Source organism: Pseudorca crassidens, chromosome 15, assembly GCF_039906515.1.
Source record: "Pseudorca crassidens isolate mPseCra1 chromosome 15, mPseCra1.hap1, whole genome shotgun sequence".
In the NCBI taxonomy this organism is placed as follows: Eukaryota; Metazoa; Chordata; class Mammalia; order Artiodactyla; family Delphinidae; genus Pseudorca; species Pseudorca crassidens.
In genome coordinates, this window is record NC_090310.1 from 40,915,469 (window position 1) to 40,939,786 (window position 24,318).

At 49.3% G+C, this 24,318-nt stretch overlaps 1 protein-coding gene across 1 annotated transcript in view; it reads left to right on the forward strand.

Annotated features, from left to right (window-relative positions):
* SLC24A3 (solute carrier family 24 member 3) overlaps window positions 1-24,318 on the forward strand; it is a 464,038-nt gene that overhangs the window by 57,531 nt on the left and 382,189 nt on the right. The window contains exon 2 of the mRNA XM_067707351.1: window positions 8,100-8,228. Within this exon, the coding sequence (XP_067563452.1) occupies window positions 8,100-8,228 (129 nt within the window). The remainder of the gene's footprint in view (window positions 1-8,099; window positions 8,229-24,318) is intronic.

A 24,318-nucleotide genomic window follows, 5' to 3' on the forward strand; every position in this document is an offset into this window, starting at 1 on the left:
GATTTTTAAAAAAATCCAAGCTCAAGGACTTTAGTGGTCAGATTATTCAAGCCCTTCAGTTTTCAGATGCAGCAACTGAGTTAAAGTGATTCAACTTCCCAACAGCCCACAGCTAGGGACAGATCTGGCCCTAGAATCCCTAGTCACCAGATGCCCAAGATGGCGAAGTCCTGAGACCAGAAGCCCAGTCCCCAGGGTCCTTGGAACACACCCATTTGCTTTAATTAGTAGAGCAGTGAAGAAAGATGGAGCTGTTTGGAAAAGAGGAAGCTCTGAAACCTGGCTGCTGAGAGCTGGTCTTCTCTCGCTTTTCGAGGCAGATGCAGGAGGAAGCGTCTCAGGGCGGCCAGCCAGCTCCGTTGATGCCGGAGCACGCCTCCTGCAGGGGCTTGTGCTCAGCAAGGGGCCTTCCCGCTCCCTGAGGACGGAACTTAGAGGTGGAGAGATCAAGCAGAGCGCTGTCCTGGGAACTTGAAGGTGCTCAGCGACCGATGTCTGAACAAATGGGAAAAGAAACACCCAGCCCAGCAATGGGCTGCAGAGCTGCCTGGACCCTACTGTGCACACAAGTCATCTGTTTAAATGCAGAGTCTCACGCGGGGTGTCTGATGCCACATTTCTAACAAGCTCCCAGGGAAGGCTGATGTGGCTGGTCCAGGGGCCACACTTTGAATAGCAAGACTATATAACGCAAACAGTTTTGTCCGGGAACCCCGAGCACTTGGGTTCTGTTTTAGGTTTGCCACTAAAATTCCCAGACCTGTCATTTAAACTTAGCCTCAAATCAAGGGGCATGACCCCTGAGGGAAGACGTAGGGGTCTTTCCTGGGAATTGGGCAATGACTCCCCAGCCCCACCTTGAGGCAAGCGCTGTGCCATTGTGGCTGTTGGACACCCACCGGGTTTCAGGCAGGGGTCAGGGGGAAGGGGCACAGGGAGGAGAAAAGCCCAGACAGCCTGAGTCTCCTGGAGCCTGGGACAGGTCGGGGTCGCAGGGCGGGGGGAGCAGCGGAGACAGTCAGTGATGCGTCCATCTGTGATGCAAGCTCTGAAGGAGAAGTAACTCTGGGGCCTTGTGCTGAGGGGACATCCTGGAAGGTCAGGAAGGCTGAGTGGAGGAAGGGGTTCTCCCTGGGAGCGGCCGGGGTCTCTCTGGGCTCCCCTACCTTGGCCTCCAAGTCTCACAACCAGACCTGCTTTGTTTTGCCCGACAGCCATGGCAGAACCTGCATCCGGGGCCAGTTCGGACTCTCGCCTTTGGGCTGGGTGCTTTGGGCTGCCCTTGTTCCCAAGGCTACTCTGTCATGGGCTCTGCTGGCCTCTGTGTCCCGGGGAGGGTGTGTGGCCTGGGCTGTGAGGGTTGGTGTCAGGAGGGAAGGGGAGGCACAGCAGCAGTCAGGACTTCTTGGGCTGCCCGTTCCCTCCCGTCGGGGGACGGGTCATGGGACCGGCCCTCTCGGATGCAGGACACGACTGGACAGCACTTGGTCCACAGCGTGACCCAGAGCCCCGGCAGCCTGCTCCCGTTCGCCATTGGGACCCCAGCAGTGCTGGGCAGGGACCTTCTGCCTACGCCCTGCAGCCTCTCTCTGCCTCTTGTGCTTAGAAACATCGTCTTTTGGCAAATAACACTTGAAGCTGTTTCCTGGGGCCTGGGAGCAGCAGCTCAGACTCCACTGTGCTCCGTGCAGAGTCCTGCTCCGCGGCTGGGCGCTGCATTTCTCACCAGCCCCAGGAGATGCTTTTGCTGCTGCTGACCTTGCGCTCTGTGCAGGAGCCCTGCAGAGGGCGGACATGGGTGGAAGGGCCCATATCTCTGTGCAGGTGGCCAGGGGTTACTGTTCCCTCTTCCCATTAGAGGGACCGAGAAACCTCAGCCTTCCAGAGGGTTTTCCTCGAGTGGAGGTGCGGCGCCTTGATACTGGGATGCGGTTTAAGTGCAGCCTGAGAGCTGCGGCTTGTGATTGCCATGGCGCAGCCGGAGGGCAGGAGATGGGGGACCCGCTGGGCAGGGCGTGAAGATGCAGAGAGAGGAGAGGTTTACCTGGAGTCTGTGGCCTCCCCGCAGCTTCGAGTTCTCTGGATCTGCCCTTCTCTGTATTTCTGGAAGCTTTGAGGCTGTGGAGGGACCCAGTGCCCAGGACGTTCAGCCTCCGGCTTCTTCCTCTCCTGGCGGGTTTGGAGAGCTCGCAGCCTCTCCACAGTCTGTGCTCCTTTCCAAGGACCCAGAACCACTCAGAGCCACACTTTTCCTCCAGCTGGAGAATCCGTGTGAAGAGGCACAGGCAAGAGCCAGCCCTGCCCTCCTCCTCCGCTCACCCACAGAGGGTGAGAACCTCGGCGGGCGGGGGGTCAGGATGGTGGCCGTAGGGAGAGGGCGCTGGAGGGGCAGCTGCGCCCCACACGTTTGCTGGAGAGTCTGCAGAAGGCGGTCTCAGGGCTGCAGGCTGATGCAAACCCGCCCTCTGACCCCGGGGTGAAGACCCGGGGCGCCCAGAGTGGGGACAGCTGTGTAAACTGCCGGGTGGGGTATTTATAGCCCTGCTGCGCACTCTGAGCCTGCGCCGGCCTGAGGGCTGCAGCCGGTCCTGCCGCCATGGGCTCTGTCACATGTTCTGTTCACTGAGTTTTCTGGACCTTCTGTCCTCAGGGTTGCATTAGGCTCTGCAAGACTCAGTTTCCTCACCTGCTGCCCTGATCCTCTGGGTGGTTCTCTCCATCCCAGTTTTCAAGAAGAAATGCTGTGTTCCAGATCTGGGGGAGGGGAGAGCTAACACGACCCTTCAAGGGGGCGTGGTGACCCCAGGAGGCCACTTCCCCTGGGCTCCTGAGCTCTGGGACGAGGTGGGACGCGCACAGCTGGGCTTTGGAGTCAGATCTGGGCTTGAGTCCCAGCTCGCTGCTTTACCCCATCAGTGAAATGGACGAAACTCTGGGGGGAGCGCGGAGTGAGAAGGTGCAGGACGGCTGCGGGCACACGGGCAGGGGCACAGTTCTGATGCTGCTGCAGCAAACCTGCCTGTCTGCAGACCCTCCTCTGAACGGGGTCCTTCCCTCCTCAGAGGGTGGCAGCTCCACCTCTCCGCTGGGCCTGGGACCCTATGTGGGACGAGGGTGCACATGGGAGAAAGCATGTTAGTCTTAGGGTGAAGCTGGGACATGGGGCACTGAAGGAAATCCATTCTTGGGGTCAGAAAGCCTTGGGCTTTCCAAGCCCTGGTCATGGAGAGGCGGAAGGGGACAGGGAGACAGAGAGAGAGAGAGAGAGGGAGGGAGGGAGAGAGCAGGAGAGGACGAGGGCACAACTCTGTAATGGAAACTTGGCTCCCAGCCTCACACTCTCTCCTTCCTTAGCGCGTGTGCTCGAGTCTCAAGTTGAGAGCCTCTTCCCCTCCAGCAGGCACCCCGCGCTATCTCCACGGCCCACCCCTGCCGCCCTGCTCGGAGCTGGTGACATGTGACATGTGAGCCCGCTGCCTCCCTCTTCACCGCCCCCACCCGCTCCCTGACTAATTAGGCCAGCTCGCCACTTCCAGGGCCTGGCGGGCGGAGCCAGGCACGCGGTGGATGGGGGCCAAGGGCTTTTGTTGACATTGCTCAAGTGTAGCTTCGAGGAGCATCTCCTGCCGAGCCAAGAAGTCCAGGGAAGCCGGGGGTGATGAGGGGAGAGCAGCGGGCGCCTCCCCCAATGCCCTCTGCCTTCCCCACTGCCCACCCACTCCTCCCTAAATCCAAGACTGTGAGCCTCCATGTTGGGACCAAGGGGCCAGCTGAGTCTCTGAGAAATCCACGCTCAGCTGAGCGTCCTGCATCCAGTGGGGTTTCAGGACTGTTTTCTTTTGTGTGTGTGATGCTTTCACGGGGTGACGCTCCTGACTTGCCACTGTTCCTAATAGTTTCTGGGGAAGTAGGTCCAGTGAGACTGTCTCCACCCCTCACCTCGTATAAGGTGCAGGCTGCATAGTGGATCTGTCTTGCTATAGCTGAGTAATATGGCCAGACGGATTTCATCCTCTGCAGGGATCTACCAAGAATGTGGGTTTTGGGGTCACTAGACCTGGTCAGATCCTGGTCAGATCCCCATTCTGCGCCTCTTTGCTTGCTGTGTGACCTTGGGCAAGTCTTTTAACCTCTTTTGTGCTTCGGTTTCCTTATTTGCAAGTGGAGTTAATAGTTCAGAATAAGATGTTAAGATGAAACATGGCGAAGAGTGGCAAGTTCTTCGCACATAATAGACACTCAATAAATGGCTGTCATGACACTCAATAAATGGCTGTCATGATGATTATTAACTGGCAGTGGCTGTGGCCATGGGTGGGTTCTGAGTTTAGGCAGATCACTTCTACTCTGACTTATTTACTCCAAAGGTAAGTTGACCCAAGAACCAACTGCCCTTTCCTACCTTACCAGCAGTTTTGTTTTTTTCTTTTGACTTTTTTTTTTTTTTTTTTTGGTCTGCGTTGGGTCTTCATTTCTTTGCACGGGCTTTCTCTAGTTGCGGCGAGTGGGGGCTACTCTTCGTTGCAGTGCTCGGGCTTCTCATTGCAGTGGCTTCTATTGCGGAGCACCGGCTTTAGGCGCATGGGTCTCAGTAGTTGTGGCATGCAGGCTCAGTAGTTGTGGCTCACGGTCTTTAGAGCACAGGCTCAGTAGTTGTGGCGCACGGGCTTAGTTGCTCCGCAGCATGTGGGATCTTCCTGGACCAGGGCTCGAATCTGTGTCCCCTGCATTGGCAGGTGGATTCTTAACCACTGCGCCACCAGGGAAGTCCCTCACCAGCAGTTTTGTGAGGACAAAGAGAATGCGGTGTAATATCGTCACACGGTTCTCAGTGGGAAGTAAGTGAATGCAGTGCTTTGCTTTCATCCTTCTCATTTTCTCAGACTCTGGTCTCCACATCTGTATATCAGTGGTCAGTGGTCATATATATTTTTTTGAGATAAAAGTTTGTACGTTTTGGAATCCAGAGGCGCTGCCTTAATAGTCTCTGATTCCTGAAGCTATTGAATCATCATGTAAAAAAAATCCTCTAATTTTCTGCTACAATAGCTGGCTTTATTTTTATATCTCTTAATTGGTATCAGCTTTTCTCTCAGAATTACAGAACCATGGAAATTTGGCCTAAGCAGAAACTTTGCAAGTCACTGGAAGGGATGCTTTTGCTCCTTTGCAGATTTTTGGAATCTTCCTGGAAGGCAGCTATGCTCACCACTATACAAACAATGCACATTGGGATCTTCCTGAATGTTAGGATTGCAGCCCCACAGAACACTTTTCTTTACCCCAGATTACAAGAAGAGCAGAACGGCCAATCTGTTGGTCTCGTGTAGGCTGGAAGATGCCATCGGCATCCTGCCCGCGTCACTTTGTCCTCATGTCTTCAGTGCACGTGGGCACCGTCCAACTTTCAGCACCTGCGTCTCATTATCTAAGGCCTTTTGCTGGGTACCAGAGCCCACTTTGGTTGGAAGTGCCAGGGAATTAATGTCCCCTGGGAACAGCCTACATTCAACCCATGGCAGACCAAGAGCAGGTGGATAAATACCCCAGCTCCCTCACCCCTTGGGTGTCTGAGTTGCATGTCTCCACTGGCCCCACAGAGATTTCCAGAGGGGTCAAGTGCTAGTTCACCCATTTTAGCAACTTGAAACTTGAAACACACCTCCACTGGCTGGCTCCCTGTCCCTGTCCCACCACGGGTGCTTCCCGAGATCACCCCCCCATGTAAACCACCTGTGCTCAAATCCTTGTCCTCAGGGGCTGCTTCTGCGGAAACCCAACCTGAGACAAATGGGGTGTCCTTCTCCACACTCTTAGATCCTTTATGATAATATGGTGTAATATTCGCATTTTAGGTCTGCCTGTTGAATTTTAAGGCAACTGACCTTATTCCTTGTTTATGAGTTTTTTGCAATTTTTTTCCTCTGCTTGTCGCTGTCCTTAATCCTAAGAATTAACCATTCAGGTGAACAGGAGTACATAGATGCCTTGCTTTGACCTTGAAATATCTTTGGGATTGTCCTCACAATTATGGCTATATCTGGCCATCATGTAGGTTTCTGTATTTCAGAGTCTTAAGTTATTGCTTGTTCTAGTTGGGCCCCACGTTCTACATTTTTTTGAGAATAAACCTAGGGGCTGTCCTAGCTAATGTGTAAAAGTTGTAATTAGCTACTTGATGATTTTACATGTGGAGCGGGTTCCATTTGACTGAGGAAGACCTCAGTTTGTGAGCTACGGATGTTACTGTGTGTCCTGTTGGCTTTAGGTGAGATGCCTACAAGCACTGTGATTTCCAGAAACTTCCATGAGTTTTACTTTATCCATCCACGAAGTGGGAATGGTTACTCTGACACATACTTACTGAGTACCTCTGAGCCAGCAGTGATTAGGTGTCAGAGAGACAGCAGTGGGCAGAGAGACAGTGCCCAGGCTCCCTCTTTCTTTCCTGAGCATTGTCATGAGGTTCCAGTTATAAAATGAAAGTGGTATCATTTAGGAAACTAAAATCCCCATGGAAATTGAGGAAAGGGTATGATGACCTTCAGCTCTTCATTGACCAATTCAGAACACTGTGCTGGTGTGGCTCGGTGGGGCGCACCCTCTGGCCTTTTGCGAAGGCCGCTGGGCCCATGAATTAGAACCTTGTCTTGTTCTTAGATCCATTTTCTGACCACAGCAACTCTGGACACTCGAGAGGTAGCCAAAGCCTCATGTCACATCTTTCTTGAGTTCCAAGCCACTAGAAAGAGCCATCTGTGCTTGGTGTTTCCACATCCCAGTGACCCTCTGAGGTCCCGCTCTGTTGTGTCTTTGCATTTGTCTTACGTGACTGGTCCACGGCAGTCAAGGCCATCGGCCACTTTTTCCTTTTTGAAATTCTCTTTCTGCTTACCTTCTGTGACACCACTTCCCTTGCTCTTTTCCTTCCTTTCATGATCTTTTGCTGAATGCTTTGACTCTACCTGCTCTGAAGGAATGCTGAGTTTCCCATGGTTTCTTCTTCCATTCCCTTCTCTTTAGGAAACTGCATCCGTACACATGCCATACTCTTCCCTGTTTTCTTACGATTCTCCTGATGTTCTGTGTAGCTTAGCTGTCCGCCCTGCGGTGTCTGCACCCACATTACCCGGGCAGCACGCTGCCCTGTGGATGGTCCACAGACACTTCAGGTCCAACACGTCCTAAGCAGAAGCCACCATATTCTCCCCCGACAGGCCCTTCCGTCTCTGTTCTTTCTCCTGGCACGTCCATCCCCATGGGCATCTCAGCCGGAGACCTCAGCCCTAGTCACGCATTCAGTGATCGACTTTCCCCTTGTTCACGCTCTCATCTCGTATTTACTGAAATCTTGTTATGTGGGATGCACTGGCCCAGGCTCTGGGCGTGTTGTTGTGGTGTCTTAGCCTGGGTGACCCCGAGAAGCAGATCCTGAGCAGGTGGTCAGTGGCAGGTGGTGTATTTGGGAGGCGGTTCAGGGAAGTACTGGTCAAGGAGTAGATGCTGGTGTGTAGGTGCCAGTCACCCTGACTTAGCGGACCCAACCGTGCCCTTTTTTCCCAAGTCCACGTTCAGTGAGATCACGTTGGTAGCTCGAAATTGGCCATGATGGGAATATTCACACCATGGAAGTTGTCCAGTGGATACAAGACCAGGACTTTTTCCCCTGGAGAGTTGGTTGTTCAACATTTCTCAGCATGTTATTGGGTGCAGGGAATTAAGACAGGAAAGGACAGCGACCAATAAAGTGCGTTTTATCAGGAGAGTCACCTTGTAGACACCTGGAGAGTCATCCCAGTGGGGAAAACTGGATTCTAGGGTAGAACACACACTTCAGAGTCATCCCACTGGAGCGTGAGGTGTTTATACACCGCCCCCTCCCAGCCGTTGGCTGAGGGCTGCCGCTGTGGGAGCCAGTAGGACCCAGGAGCCGAGGAAGCCCTTGGGAGGTGGGGGCAGGATGGTGAGCGACGGTGGTGAGAGGTCTAAGGGGTGTTGGCCGGACTGAGTGCCGATGGCTGAAGGCGCTGGGCACCCAGTCTGGGGACAGGTGACACCCAGCTGTTAGTGATGTGTGGCTGTGACCTTTTTCTCCCCAGACCTTGATTTCATGGACCTCATCGGGCAAGACAGACAGTGGACCGTGGGCAGGAAGTTAATGCAGGTGAATGACTCGCTGACTTCAGAAGATGCAGGGCCGCGGAGCAGCAAGAACTGCACTGAACCAGGTAAGACGGTGGCTGCGCTGGGGGCTTTGCGCTGCGGGCCGGGCCGCCGTTCTCTCTGGTGGAAGCCCAGGAAGAGCTGGATGCTGTGTTTGTCCTTTGAGTTCTAATCCAGAGAGACTCTGAGGATATTTAGGGGCAGGTGTCTAAGAAACTCAAAGGCAAGATCCCAGGGGACAATTCAAGTGTGTTTCTGCCTCTGTTTTCTTTCCCTCGGACAGTGGGGGAGAAGGTGAGTCAAAATACCGTTATCAAATGTGGATGCTGGGGCTGCCCAGAGGATCCCTGAGTCAGCAGCAGGATGGGTGAGGACGTTCTGTGGCATCTTCGCTTTGATGCCTGGAATCGTCTCTGGCTGGTTGTTAATCGGAGCCTTGTTTCTGTCACAGTCAAGGCACAGGTGTTGAACCAGATCCTCACCTGTGATGTTGAGCTCCTTGGAAGAAGTGAACGTTTGTTTATCAGCTATTATGTTTGATAGCTATTGTGCCTTTCCTCGGAACATTTGATATCTGTTTCTGAACTTAAAGGGAAAACTAACATAGGGGGATGAAGAGGACCTGGAATGTTGAGGACTCAGCTCAGGAAACGGCAGGTACCCTCTGGACGGCTGAGGTCCTGCTCATTTAGACCAGGGGTCAGCAACCTTGTCCCGGGAAGGGCCAGACAGCAATATTTTCGGCTTTGCAGACTCATTACTGCGTCTATAGTATATTTTAAAAGATTTTTATAATTCTTTAAAAATTTAAAAACCATTCTTAGCTCGCGAGCTGTGGGATGTACCAGGCCTGTGGCCACTTTGTCAACCCTGACACGGAGTTCTCAGATCTTGGGGGGGGTCTTCCTTCCCTGGCTGGTGGGGTCTTGGGTCTCAAGTGTGTGGTGAGCTCGACCACACAGTGATCCCACATGCAAAGGCCGGCCTCGTTTTGAGTGTCATCTTAGAAGGACATACACCACCTTCATTGCAGCCCAAAGAACCTTAGTCCTCGGAGGACAGAAGGTGAAATTGTGTATCTGCGCTTTTTTAGGAAGGTAGATAGAGGTTCCCTTTCCCACAGCTGGAAGAACTAAAAAGAGATGACCCCCTCCCGGCCAAAAAACAACCTACAGCCCTACATGATCTCTATCCCTTAAGCTAGAGAATGTAAGGTTCCTGCGGCTGTTATTAATGCTTGGGAGGAATACTCTTGGAAGTGAGTGAAGCGTGTGGCAGCTGCGTGAGCTAGAAATGAAAACTGGGGACAGAGGTTTCAAGTGTCCCACTGTGCAGACAGAGCCACCTGTCTTCTGAGAGCTGGGCATGCAGGGGCCTGGCCTGAAGGGCAGGTCATTGCTGTGCCGGGAACCCTGTTTGCTGATCTGGTCTTACAGCCGAAGAGTTGTCAACATCTCTGCAACTAGTAGGCAGGCGGTGACTGGGATGTCAGAGACAGGAGATTCAGTACTAGGGGGCCCAGCCGTCGCCTTGGGTGTACCTTCGTATGGGAAAGAATGGAGTCAGACAGATACAGTGCCCCGCTCTCGGGATTGGGTCCAGCACTGCGCAGGGCCAGTGGTGATGGAGGGCTTCTGCTTCCTGTAGTTGGGACTGTGTGTTGGGGTGGTGGAGCTGTCTCTCTGTGAGTGGTGCTGTTTACTGTTTCAAGACATGCCATTCTCAGAGTGACAGGTGTAAGAGAATAAAGCACGTGAAAGCCATCGCAGGAGAGCAGTGACTCAGCCCACAAGTAGAACAGAAGATGTCCAGGTTTCTAAAGAGAGCTCGAGCCCAGCACCTGCTGGTGTTGGCAGGGAGGGCACAGGGCAAGGAGGAGAGGAAAGCCTCCAGGAGGACAGTGGCGGGGGCGAACGAGAGTTCCTCGTGCTGCCGCGTAAGGCAGTTCCAAGAAGAACAAGGACGCGGGAGGAGCGTCCTTGCTTTCCTCATCTGTGGACCATGACCACGGGCACTGGGCTTGATTTCTGGGGTCCTTGACTCCAAACCAGATTCTACAGGGAAGATGATCATGCCTGAGACAAGGGTCCTGTTCAAATCCTAGCACATCAAGGGCCTGCCTGGAGCCTCTGTCCTGCATGAAGTCTGCTGTGACCGTTCTGTTTTCTGAATGTTTTTGGTAGAAAGTATCTGTAACTACGCTGTCCGATATGGACATTCAGCGGCCCCTTAAGTTCAAATTAATTTAAATGAAATACAATTAAAAATTCAGATTCTCCGTTGCCCTAGCCACACATCAAATTAGCCGGTGGCTGTGTGTGGTTCCTGGACAGCACAGGACATAGAACATTTCCGCCATTGCAGAAAGGTCCATTGGACAGGCTGGTCTAGAATGTCCATTTGTCTTTGAACGTATCTCCTGTCTTTCCAGCTCAGTTGCAAACATCTTGAGGACATACGGTGGATATGTAAATCCGAGAGCCCGTCTCTTACCTGGGTCTTGGGGTCGCACTCACCTGGGTTTGAATCTTGGCCGAGAAGCTGAGGGCAAGATAGTCAGACTCTCTGAGCCTTTGTGTGCTTCTCTGTGAGATGGAGATGATCATTCTGACCTTTCGCAGCTGCTGTGAGGGTTGGGAGTGACGTCATCAGGTGTGTGTACCCAGCTTGGTGCTGCGGATGGAGGGTCCACAGTGGGACCTCACTCCCGAATTTCCCACTGTCTGCTGGTGGCACCCGTCCCTCCATCACATGAGCATCAAGGAACTAAATACATCCTCCAGCCCCTCCTCTCGGGGATGGGCAGATGTGGCCTGTCTGGGTCAGTCCTCAGGCGGCCCAGGCCCGAGCAGTGGCCCGCTGGGTGGAGCGACTCAAGCACCATCTTGTAACAGAAGATCTCCCCGTGTTGTTGAGCTCAGTGCCTCTGAGGAGCCCTCTGTTTCTATAAGAACGTCATCAGGTCATCGGGATGTCCCCGGTGGTCCAGTGGTTAAGACTCCACCTTCCAGTGCAGAGGGTGTGGGTTCGATCCCTGGTTGGGGGAGCTAAGATCCCACGTGCCTCGCAATGAGGCCAAAAAAAAGAGAACGTCATCAAAACATTGTCACCCAGTTGCCTCGGTGCTCTTTCCAGAAAGCTGTCAGAAGTCTGCTTCTTACCCTTGACTGAACAGATCTTTTATGAAGAAAGTTGAGCGCACTCAGAAGATCCTGATTTTGAGTTGAAACGGAATGGGATTCATCTTCTCTACCCCTAACACACTGGAGGATGAGGGGACCAAGCTGGTGGGAGCCAAGGCCCAGCCACAAAACGTTGCCCAGCTGCCCTGAAGAGGCCGGAGCGCCCTGTCCGTGGTGGGTGTTACCCGTGCTGGGACGGCGTGGGCTTCTGCTCCCAGAGGCTCCGGTGTGGGGCTGGGAGGCGAACCATCGGGACAGCCTCTTTCCTCTTGGTGACGGTGTCGCCGAGCGGGGCGCGCTCACGGGGATGGTGTCAGGGCTCTGTCTGTGCCGAAGGCTGAGCGTTTCCACGGGGACCCGAGCGTTTGGGGGCCAGGCTGGCCGTGGGGGCAACAGTGTCCGGGTCACAGATGGGAGTTACTTTGGCTCTGGTTGTAAAGCGTGCCCAGTGCTGTTCTGACGTCACAGGGCTTCTCAGGCTGTGTTCTCGGAAACCCTGGCTGGAGAGGCCGTGGGTGTGAGTGAGGTTGATTTGGAGGCTGGCGATGGGGTGGCCTGTGTTCTGGGCCTGAGAACGGTTGGGGGATGGGGCTGGCTTGCTTCGCAGACGTTCATTTCCTCACCTGAGAAACAGACCTGGGACTGCTTTATCCCATCTGTCCCTTCTGTTGCACAACTGCAATCGTTTCAGGCGATTCAAGAATAGGAATTCACAAAATCTTCCACCCCCGAGATGCCCAGCTCCACTTCCCTTGGTAAATTACTTCTTTGCGTTCCCAGAATCCCATGTCCTACCGTCAGCCTCGTTTTATCCTTCTCCCCCATCCACTTTCCTCTCGCTGTCCATCTCCCTCCCCCTCCCCCTTCCCCTCCATCTCCTTCTCCCCTCTCCCTCCCCATCTCCCTCTCCCTCTCTTTGGTAACCAGGAGCCCTGCGGGACAGGGGCCTTATTCAGTGGCAGTTCTGTCTTTGGTGGGTGTGGCAACCTTGAGATGGCTCACTCTTCATATGACAGCTGCCACTTTAAAGACGTGTTGGCTGAATAATATTCCGTTGTATATATGTGCCACAGCTTCTCTATCCATTCATCTGTTGATGGACACTTAGGTTGCTTCCATGTCCTGACTGTTGTAAATAGAGCTGCGATGAACACTGTGGTACATGACTCTTTTTGAATTATGGTTTTCTCAGGGTATATGCCCAGTAGTGGGATTGCTGGGTCATATGGTAGTTCTATTTGTAGTTTTTTAAGGAACCTCCATACTGTTCTCCATAGTGGCTGTATCAATTTACATTCCCACCAACAGTGCAAGAGGGTTCCATTACTCAACCATAAAAAGAAACGAAATTTGTAATGAGGTGGATGGACCTAGAGTCTGTCATACAGAGTGAAGTAAGTCAGAAAGAGAAAAACAAATACCGTATGCTAACACATATGTATGGAATAAAAATAAATAAATAAATGGTTCTGAAGAACCTGGGGGCAGGACAGGAATAAAGACACAGACGTAGAGAATGGACTGGAGGACACGGGGAGGGGGAAGGGTAAGCTGTGACAAAGTGAGAGAGTGGCATGGACATATATACACTACCAAACGTAAAACAGATAGCTAGTGGGAAGCAGCCGCATAGCACAGGGAGATCAGCTTGGTACTTTGTGACCACCTAGAGGAGTGGCATAGGGAGGGTGCGAGGGAGATGCAAGAGGGAGGAGATATGGGGACATATGTATATGTATAACTGATTCACTTTGTTTATAAAGCATAAGCTAACACACCATTGTAAAGCAATTATACTCCAATAAAGATGTTTAGAAAAAAAAAAAAAGACATGTTGGGTTTTTTTGGATTTTTTTTTTAAATGGCATTCTTCCCTTGCCTCTTCCAAGACATGGTTTTGGTGAAACTTTGTAAGTTTTTCCTCTAGATCCGTATGAAAAAGACTGAGTTCCAGGCTCTAATTTTTCTGCCATCGTTCCAGCCCTCTGTGAATTTTTAAGGTTGTTTTCTTAGCCTGACACTGCGATTTCATCTCAAGCCTGGAAACATTGTCTTTTGGCAAATAACATTTGAAACTGTTTACTCAGATGACCTATCATGAGAAACTCAACTTTGAATAAATTCGATCCATGGAAAATTAAGTTAGCTAACTGTAATGTTGAGGGTGGCACACAACTGTCGCGGAGATGGACTCTTAGCAATATTTATTGGTACACTCTGCAGAATTTTCTTTCTACACTTTTCAGTCTGTTTTCAGAAAAAAAATCTATCATCTTTTGGTTCTTAGTTCTTTGATATTTTAAGGAAATGATCTTTTCCTCAGAGTGCCTCTTTCAAAGAAACTTGGGAAGAAGGAAGCTATTTAAAATGATAGCCTTTGGGGCTTCCCTGGTGGCGCAGTGGTTGAGAGTCCGCCTGCCGATGCAGGGGACACGGGTTCGTGCCCCGGTCCGGGAGGATCCCACATGCCGCAGAGCGGCTGGGCCCGTGAGACATGGCCGCTGAGCCAGCATGTCCGGAGCCTGTGCTCCGCAACGAGAGAGGCCAAGACAGTGAGAGGCCCACATAACGCAAAAAAAAAAAAAAAAAAAAAAATGATAGCCTTTGGCATGGGCTTCGCTCTGAGATCACTGTATTTTCTTTCTTTCTTTTTTTTAAAATTTTATTCGAGTATAGTTGATTTACAACATTGTGTTAGTTTCAGGTGTACAGCAAAGTGATTCACTTATACATATACATATATTCATTCTTTTTCAGATTCTTTTCTCATATAGGTTATCACAGAATATTGAGTATAGTTCCCTGTGCTATAGAGTAGATCCTTTTTGGTTGTCTATTTTATATTTAGTAGTGTGTGTATGTTAACCCCATACCCCTGATTTATCCCTCCCCCATGTTTCCCCTTTGGTAACCATAAGTTTGTTTTCGAGATCTGTAAGTCTGTTTCTGTTTTCGTTTTCTTCTGATAAAGTGCTCGGCTCTCTCCCTCTGCCTGGCTTGTAGGGTTTGAGGTCTCTGGGGGTGGGGAAGCCACCCTGAGCCTTTGCTGCAGGACAGAGAGGCTGGTGGGCACTCGCCCCACGGGGCTGTGCAGGAATGTTTACTGGATCAGGTGGTTGTTTACCAGAGTGGCCAGAAACCACACAATCTAAGAGTCACATGTGAGCGTCCTAGAGGAGGAAAGTCAGAGGTGGGGATGAGAGAAGCAATACGGGGTGAGTCCAAGGGTAGGTGTGGACCATGAGCAGAGCCTGGAGGCCAGGCTCGGAGTGGCAAGCACGCGCAGGCTGGTCCAGGTCCAGGTTGTGAACAAGGCAGGGTTGGGATCCTGCTGTTCTCGAGTTTAAACCATAACATCAGGGTCAGCTGGTTTAATACCACGGGGCTGGGCATGACCAATCTACAGAGCACTAAAGGTCCAAATCGCTCACCTTTTGCATGAACAAAATGAGACCCAGAGTGCATAAATGACCCCCAACTGTCCCCTGTGGATAATCAATGCATGTCAAAATAATCATCTAGAATATATGACCTTTGCATGATCTAGAGGAACACGGTCCTGTAGAAATATAATGCAAGCTACAGATGTAATTTTAAAATTCCTAGTAGCTACATTATATACTTGAAAAGAAATAGGTGAAGTTAATTTTAACACTATATTTGATTTAACCAAATATTTCCAGAATATTAGGAATGACAATTTTCAGTCACCTCCGTGTTTTATCCCTGGGTTTGAACCCAGGAAACAACGAAGATTTTGTTTTTTAAGTTTTAAAGTGTTTACTTTATTGTACTAGCTCATATAACTTTCACTAACTTCTCTCTGCAGTTGTAATTTTCATAATGATTCAAATAATTGCTGTTGACATTCTTAAGTGGAACATCTTAGAAACTCATTGAGATCTGCTTTTTAATCTGTGTCACATTCTTTACTGGATTAGGTTGTCATAGCTGCTGTAACAAATAAGTCCTGTAGACCTTGGGGTAATATAAAGGAAGTTTCTTTCTTTCTTATGTGAAGTTCTGGTCTGTGGGTGGCCTTGTTGCTAGAGGTGGTCCATGAACTCTGGAACCTTCCATTTTGAGGCTCCCTGTCCTCACACTTCTCTGCTTTAAGGGGAAAGAACCAGGAGGGCTGTGCATAGCTGAGTTTTATGGACCAGACCCTCCCTCCCGCTCACATTCCATTGGTCACGACTCAGTCCATGACCATTTCTAACTGTAAGGGAGCCTGGCACATGGATTTTAGCCCAGTGCCCTGGAAGAAGAGAAAGCAGTTTTTTCCCCCAGACTTGTTTCTTATTGAAAAAACAAACCTCTCAATTCTCCTTTATGCCTATCTTATTTCAAAAGCAGTATACCCCCTGTATAGAGAAATCGTAACCCAAACTTACATCTTCTGAGGCTGGCCTAGCTCTTGGTTTAAGCTTCATGATTCTCACCTGGTTAGGTGACACAATTCGATTCTCTTTTCACCTTGAGAGGATCACAAGTCAGGTAGAAATTGTCCCAGTTGTGTCTGTTTGCAAATTGCATCTTTTCTTTGTAAATGCAAGGAGCCTAGGAAAAACAGTGAGTGTTTGAGAATGCGTGAAGTCATTGGCGGTAATGTGGAAAGAGCTTGGGTTCCAGAGTAAATTGTAAATCTCAGTTTTGTCACTTTCGACCTATGTGATGCCAGGTGAGTTTCCTAAATTCTTTGAACCTCATTTCCGCCATCTGTAAAATGCAGATTAAGATGCCCGCGCATGAAGTGACATAGGTTTCGTAAAACAGCAAAACCTCAGTCCTAGTAGGTGCTCAATAAATCGTGGCTCCGTCATCTTTGTTACCAGAAGGATCCTTGGGGGTCTTGTTTAAGAGAAGAATGGATGTTCATCCTCTAAAAATGCTTGAAAACCCCTGGTCTGGACTAACTCCTTGTTCCAGAGTGTCTGGGGTGTCCAGACCACCTGTCCAATCTTCCTTGCACCTTGGAATTGCTTCCCCTTGGGTCAGAGGGTGACGCATTCGTGCAGGGTCGGCCACAGGTGAGCACGTGGTGACAGTGAGCACACCTGTGTGTGGAGGCCGCAGGCAATGGAATGGGGGGTGCTGGGGACACCCGCCGTGGGGTCGGCTCAAGCACCAGCCAGCTCCTGGCCCCACAGCTCTCCTCGGCTGCACCCTTGTGGTCTGTGGCAGCAATGGCCACTTCTTCCTTTGTGGCCAAGGAGCACATGTGGCCCTGGGTGCGTCTCCAGCCCTCTGGGGTTCATTCTTGCCTGGTCCCCACTCCTGAACTGCTTCTGCAGCAGCACCATGCCTGGGCTGACTGGGGGCTCTTTCCTTGAATTATGCATTTGGAACTTATCTTGTTCCACAGGTAATCTCGTTTCACTGATGAGGCCAGGACCGAGGTCTAGAGGCGTGAAGGGGCGTCTCTAGGGTCCACCTCTGGCTGGCAGCAGAGCGAGGACCAGCATTTGCATTTCCTGCCTTTTCTGACCTCTTGCCCCAAGGCTGGGCTGTGTCCCCTCGCCTTTTTGTGAGCGGAGTCAGCCTGAAGTCACATCTGTGTCTGGGGGTCCCCAGGAGGGCACCACTCTGTCCTCACCTGAGTGCTCTCAGCTGCCTGAGGGCAGCGGTTCTCACGGTGGGGCAGACCAGTGCCAGCAGCAGCCCTGGGAGCCTGTCAGAAATGCCCCTTCCCGGGCGCCACCTGAGCCCTGCAGGTCAGAACCTCTGGGGAGGGGGCCCGGCCATCCGGATTTCCTAGGCTCCTGTGGCGTGGCGTGTGCACTGCGTCGTGAGGAACCCTGAGGAGACTTCAGTCCAGGCCCCACCCCAGGCCAAGGAAACCCGAGTCTCTGGGACTGGGAGCCAGGCACCGGTGGTTGGAAAGCTGCCAGGGATGCCAGGGTGCAGCTGAGGCTGAGAGCACGGCCTGAGGCCCCCTGCGTGCCCTGGACAGCTCTGGTCAGCCGGCCCTGGGAGTCTGGCCGAGGGGAGGGGAGCTGGGCCTCATCTCCTCCTGCCCCTCAACAAACAAACTAACTAACAAACAAACAAACAGACGGAGGGTGTCTGCCGCATTTAAGGCGCCAGGCCTGTCTTGTGGGGGCTCCTCACCCGTTCAGCAGTTCTCGTGAGTCACACGGATAGTCATTCATTAGGAGACTCCATCTCGGGGGTCCCTGGGTTTTCTAAGAGATCTTCCCCTGAGAAACACCAGGGTGGAGGTTTACTTGGCAGTGTTTTAAAATGTGTGTTCTAAGAGAGAAGTTTATAGCAACACAATCCTACCTCAAGAAACAAGAAAAATCTCAAAGAAACAATCTAACCTTACACCTAAAGGAACTAGAGAAAGAAGAACAAACAAAACCCAAAGTTAGTAGAAGGAAAGAAATCATAAAGGTCGGAGCAGAAATAAATGAAATAGAAACAAAGAAAACAATAGCACAGATCAATAAAACTAAAACCTGGTTCTTTGAGAAGATAAACAAAATTGATAAACCTTTAGCCAGGCTCATCAAGAAAAAGAGGGAGAGGACTCAAATCCATAAAATTAGAAATGAAAAAGGAGAAGTTACAACGGACACTGCAGAAATACAAAGCATCCTAAGAGACTACTATAAGCAACTCTATGCCAATAAAATGGACAACCTGGAAGAAACTGACAAATTCTTAGAAAGGTATAACCTTCCAAGACTGAACCAGGAAGAAATAGAAAATATGAACAGACCATCGCAAGTAATGAAATGGAAACGGTGATTAAAAATCTTCCAACAAACAGAAGTCCAGGACCAGATGGCTTCACAGGTGAATTCTATCAAACATTTACAGAAGAGCTAACACCCGTCCTTCTCAAACTCTTCCAAAAAATTGCAGAGGAAGGAACACTCCCAAACTCATTCTACGAGGCCACCATCACCCTGATACCAAAACCAGACAGAGATACTATAAAAAAAGAAAATTACAGACCTATATCACTGATGAATATAGATGCAAAAATCCGCAACAAAATACTAGCAAACAGAATCCAGCAACACAGTAAAAGGATCATACATCCAGGGAAGCAAGGATTCTTCAGTATGCGCAAATCAATCAGTGTGATACACCATATTAACAAATTGAAGAATAAAAGCCATATGATCATTTTGATAGATGCAGAAAAAGCTTTTGACAAAATTCAACACCCGTTTATGATAAAAACTCTCCAGAAAGTGGGCACAGGGGGAACCTACCTCAACAGAATAAAGGCCATATACAACAAACCCACAGCAAACATCATTCTCAATGGTGAAAACGGAAAGCATTTCCTCTAAGATCCAGAGCAAGACAAGGATGTCCACTCTCACCACTATTATTCAACATAGTTTTGGAAGTCCTAGCCACGGCAATCAGAGGAGAAAAATAGAAGGAATACAAATTGGAAAAGAAGAAGTAAAACTGTCACTGTTTGCAGATGACATGATACTATATATAGAGAATCCTAAAGATGTCACCAGAAAACTACTAGAGCTAATCAGTGAATTTGGTAAAGTTTCAGGATACAAAATTAATGCACAGAAATCTCTTGCATTCCTATACACTAACGACGAAAGATCAGAAAGAGAAATTAAGGAAATAATCCCATTCACCATTGCAAAAAAAAGAATAAAATACCTAGGAATAAACCTACCTAAGGAGGTAAAAGACCTGTAACTCAGAAAACTTTAAGACACTGTTGAAAGAAATCAAAGATGACACAAACAGATGGAGAGATATACCATATTCTTGGATTGGAAGAATCAATATTGTGAAAATGACTATACTACCCCAAGCAATCTACAGATTCAGTGCAATCCCTTTCAAATTACCAATGACATTTTTTACAGAACTAGAAGAAAAAATCTTAAAATTTGTATGGAGACACAAAAGAATAGCCAAAGCAACCTTGAGGGAAAACAGTGGAGCTGGAGGAGTCACACCCTGACTTCAGACTATACTATAAAACTACGGTAATCAAGACAATATGGTACTGGCACAAAAACAGAAATATAGATCAATGGAACAGGATAGAACGCCCAGAGATAAACCCACGCACCTATGGTCAACTAATCTATGACAAAGGAGGCAAGGATATACAATGGAGAAAAGACAGTCTCTTCAATAAGTGGTTCTGGGAAAACTGGACAGCTACATGTAAAAGAATGAAATTAGAGAACTCCCTAACACTATACATAAAGATAAACTCCAAATGGATTAAAGACATAAATGTAAGACCAGACACTATAAAACTCTTAGAGGAAAACATAGGAAGAACGCTCTTTGACATAAATCACTCTTTGACCCACCTCCTAGAGTAATGGAAATAAAACCAAAAATAACTAAATGGGAACTAATGAAACTTAAAAGCATTGGAAAGCAAAGGAACTATAAACAAGATGAAAAGACAACCCTCAGAATGGGAGAATATGTTTGCAAATGAATCAACGGACAAAGGATTAATCTCCAAAATATATAAACAGCTCATGCAGCTCAATATTAAGAAAGCAAACAACCCAATCCAAAAATGGGCAGAACACCTAAATAGACATTTTTCCAAAGAAGACATACAGATGGGCAAGAGGCACATGAAAAGCTGCTCAACATCACTAATTATTAGAGAAATGCAAATCAAAACTACAATGAGGTATCACCTCACACCAGTAAGAATGGGCATCATCAGAAAATCTACAAACAACAAATGCTGGAGAGGGTGCGGAGAAAAAGGGAACCCTCTTGCACTGTTGGTGGGAATGTGAATTGATACAGCCACTATGGAGAACAGTATGGAGGTTCCTTAAAAAACTAAAAATAGAATTACCATATGACCCAGCAATCCCACCACTGGGCATATACCCAGAGAAAACCATAATTCAAAAAGAGTCATGTACCACAATGTTCATCGCAGCACTATTTACAATAGCCAGGTCATGGAAGCAACCTAAATGCCCATCAACAGATGAATGGATAAAGAAGATGTGGTACATATATACAATGAAATATTACTCTGTCATAAAAAAGGAATGAAACTGGGTCATTTGTAGAGATGTGGATGGACCTAGAGACTGTCATACAGAGTGAAGTAAGTCAGAAAGAGAAAAACAAATATTGTATATTAATGCATATATGTGGAATCTAGAAAAATGGTACAGATGAACCGGTTTGCAAGGCAGAACTAGATGGATGTAGAGAACGAATGTATGGACACCAAGGGGGGAAAGTGGAGGGGTGGTGGTGGTGGTGGGATGAAGTGGGAGATTGGGATTGACATGTATACACTAATATGTATAAAATAGATAACTAATAAGAACCTGCTGTATAAAAAATAAATAAAATAAAATTCAAAAGAAATAAAATAAAATAAAATGTGTGTCTGTGAGCGTCAGGAGGGAATGTCTCTGCCTGGTCCTTAAGTGGCTCTGACCTTGCCTTCCTCACCCGGAGCCTCCCCAGCTCCCTTCCTCCTTAGCAGGGGCTGACCCAGGGGTAGGGCTGACCCACAGGCAACCATGGGCCTGAGGGCAGGGCCTCGGGGCACAGACTGCCTCTCCCTGCGGCCCTCCCATCCAGATCTGGATACCCTCAGGCCTGGGATGGCCTCTGGGAGCTTTGGGGTAGGAGGTGGCCCGGGGAGGGCCCAGCCTCTCTCCCCAGAGGCTCCCAGCAGCCTCCCAGGCCTCAGACTTTCTAAACAAGCTCCCAGGAACAACCGGCAGTGTGGCCAAGGGATGGGGGAGGGTGTGTCCGAGTTAACCTGCTGAGTACGGTTCCCACTGACTGCACACTTGGGCATCAGGCAGTAGCCTGTTTCTTCCTCCACCTGGGGGCTCCCATGGCCACCCACCAGTTTGCATCCCCCGGGACTGGCCTGGGATGACAAGGTTCCCTTCCCACCTTGGAGAGGAAGGTTAAATGAGTCCACGTCTGGGTTATCATACTGGCGCTTCTGAGGTTCCTGATATAGTGTGAAACCATTAGTGTGGCTGAAATTTCTGTCATAGAACAAGAAAATCCCTGAATTAAAGATTAGCAGCCTTTTTTAGAAGCTTACTCAGAACGAAGTGGATGTGAGCCCAGCCCAGTGGCTTGTCCATCCCGGCCAAGACCTTGCACCTCAGCCCTGAGCCTGCAGCGGGATCTCAGGGCTCATGCCACTGGGGTCGGGGACGCTGGGCTGAGGAAGGGAGGAGAACAGGCTGCAGACCAGTGGGTCAGGCCACGCTGGCAGGAGTATGGGGAGGGGGTCTAAGGTCACTAAATAGGCACTCAGAGTACCCACCCTGCCTCAGCGTCATTGTGAGAACCAGAATGTAAGGGATACCCACGTTCTGTAAGCATCACGTACCTCTGGGTGGAGTTAGGGATGTGGTCCAGGGTCCTACAGACCCGGAGAGGAGTCCTGCTTTGACATCCATGGGCTGTGGGGCCCTGGACCAGTCATTTAACTTCTCCAAGCCTGGGTTTCCTCCCCTGCGAAGTGGGGATAATTCATGGCACAAACAGAAAGGGTTGCCATGGAGAGTCAATGGAATAAAGTGTGTGAAGAGCTTAGCACAAAGCAAATACCCAACTGTGAACGGATGCGCGTTTCTGGAGCACCCACCATGGGCTCAGGGCCTCAGTTAGTCATGCATAGGAGGATGTGATTATTACTCAGGCACTGATCAGGGCATGGACACTTCTCCTCTAGGAGGAGAGTAAAGTCAATCTGGCCTGTACTAATATTGTAATACCTAGGTGGAAAGTAAAAATATTCTTAATTTTTAAAGCATACATTTTGGGCACATGAACAGCCTGTTAGCATCAGCCTCTGCGTCCCAGGGCACCTTTCTTGGGGAATGGGAATTCCACTTATTCTGTAATCTTGTTGACTGCCCTGGGAAAATCCATAGAAAAGTCACCAGTGATGGGAATTTGGGTCTTAAGACTGAGTATGCAAGGTTGGGTGTGCAGAGTGGATATCAGCGGATAGAGGAAGAAGAAATAAAGGGCGGTGAGAAGGTGGGAAATCAGCTGGGCTTGTTCTGTGTTCATTTCTCTCCCCTTTCACCGTGGTGGGTTTGCCCTTTGGACAAGCCTTAAGTCAGCTCATCCAAAACAAGGTGATCTGTGTCCCATGGGAGACTGTCCTTCCATATTCCACAAACATAAAGTTTCCCTACTGCCTGCACCATTTAACCACAAATACCAGACCAATTCATTAAGTTAAATTATAATTTAATACTGAATTTAAAGGAAGGAAAGATGTCACACAGCAGGATCCATCCTTCTGCCAGGTGTTTTTTATCATTGACACTAGTTTCACGCAGAACCTTGGCCTCTTTGCAGGAATCATTGTGTGTTTGTGGCTCACAGAAGGATGTTTCCTTTTATGGGGCCCAGGACAAATAATGTGGTGCCTGGTGGATCTGCTTAGCGGTTCCCAAGTGTACACAGTTTCTCAGCAGTAGCTGTTATGAATCTAGAATTATTGTCTTTTCAACGCCACAGTGTCATCTGTTGTTAAAATTTTGCATCCTTTCTCTCCCCATCCAGTCTCAAGAATCTTGCCTTTAGGTAGTTTTTTCCCTCATTCCAGCATTTTATTATGAAAATTTGCAAACATACAGAGAAATTGAAAGAATTTTACAGCGAACACCCACAGACTCAGCACCTAAGTTCTATAATTTGCATTTCACTCTACCAGCTTTATCATGTTTGTTCATTTCTCCACCCCTGTATCCATCCATGAACCCATCCTATTTTAGTGAATTTTGAAGTAATTTGCAGAAATAGATACACGCCGTCTCACATAGGTTTAGCACGTGTGTCATTAAGTAGAGTTTATGATTTATTCACCCCTCTTTTTGGGTAACATTTATACACAGTGAAGTTTACAAGTCTTAAGTGTACCACCAGTGAGTGATGACATATGCAAACTCCCGTGCCCAGCTTCCACCAAGGTATAAGACATACCATCATTCCAGGAAGTTTCCTCATGTCCCTTTTCAGGAAATCCCCAGCCCAGCCCACCCCAACACAACCACTCTTCTGAGTTCTATTACCATAGCTGAGTTTGTGCCTGTTCTACAACTTTCTGTACATGAATCATACGCTATGTGCTCTTTGATGTAAGGCTTCGTGAGCAGCACACGGTTTTTGAGATGCATCCGTGTTTCTGTGTGTAGCTACGTCCTTGACTATACATGCACACACACGTACACACCATGCAGATAGACATGTATGCGTATAGATTACACATACACGTGTGACACACTTTCCACGCAAATGTTAATATGTTGGGTACATTTCTCCCCAGGAACTGCCTTGTAGGATTTTGGTCACTTTTCTTAGATACTTACTTTAGTTCCACTTTCAAAGAGACTTTTGTGATGTCTGGCAAATTAGTAAGAGCTTCGGTTGGCCAGGGGAGGTTAGTTATCGACAGGGCCAGTCGTCCCTAATGTCCCCTCTCACTTCCCTCTGGAGCAGAACCATGAACTGGACTCTGCAACCTTGTGGTTGTAAGAAGGGAAGTGGGGGGGGGAGGGGAGGGGCCATCTCCCTCATCCTTAAGGCCTTCTAACCTCTCCAGAGGCAACACTGCACATTCAGTTATTCAGTGATAATAGGAGGTGGGCGAAGAAGGGCCATGAAGGTCCACAGAACGGTCTGATTCATTGAGTCAACAGCCATGCGTGTTCTGCTGTGGAAGCTGCTTCCCGGGGGCCAGCATGGCATCCTTCCTTGCTGGAGCTGGGCATGCTTCTCATCACAAACAGCATCAGAGGGAGAAAGGGTTCCCTCTCTAAGCACCTGCAAGGGGAACTAGATGTCTGGTTAGGGAAGGGGACCAGCCCCGCACTCAGGTGGGAACTGTGTGGGTGTCAGGGTCTTTGGAAAGGCCGAGAGCCTTGTTTCCCCAGACAAGCTCTGTCCCAGCAGAACCCTTTGTTGGCCTGGATCTTCGTTTGTCTCTTGGTGT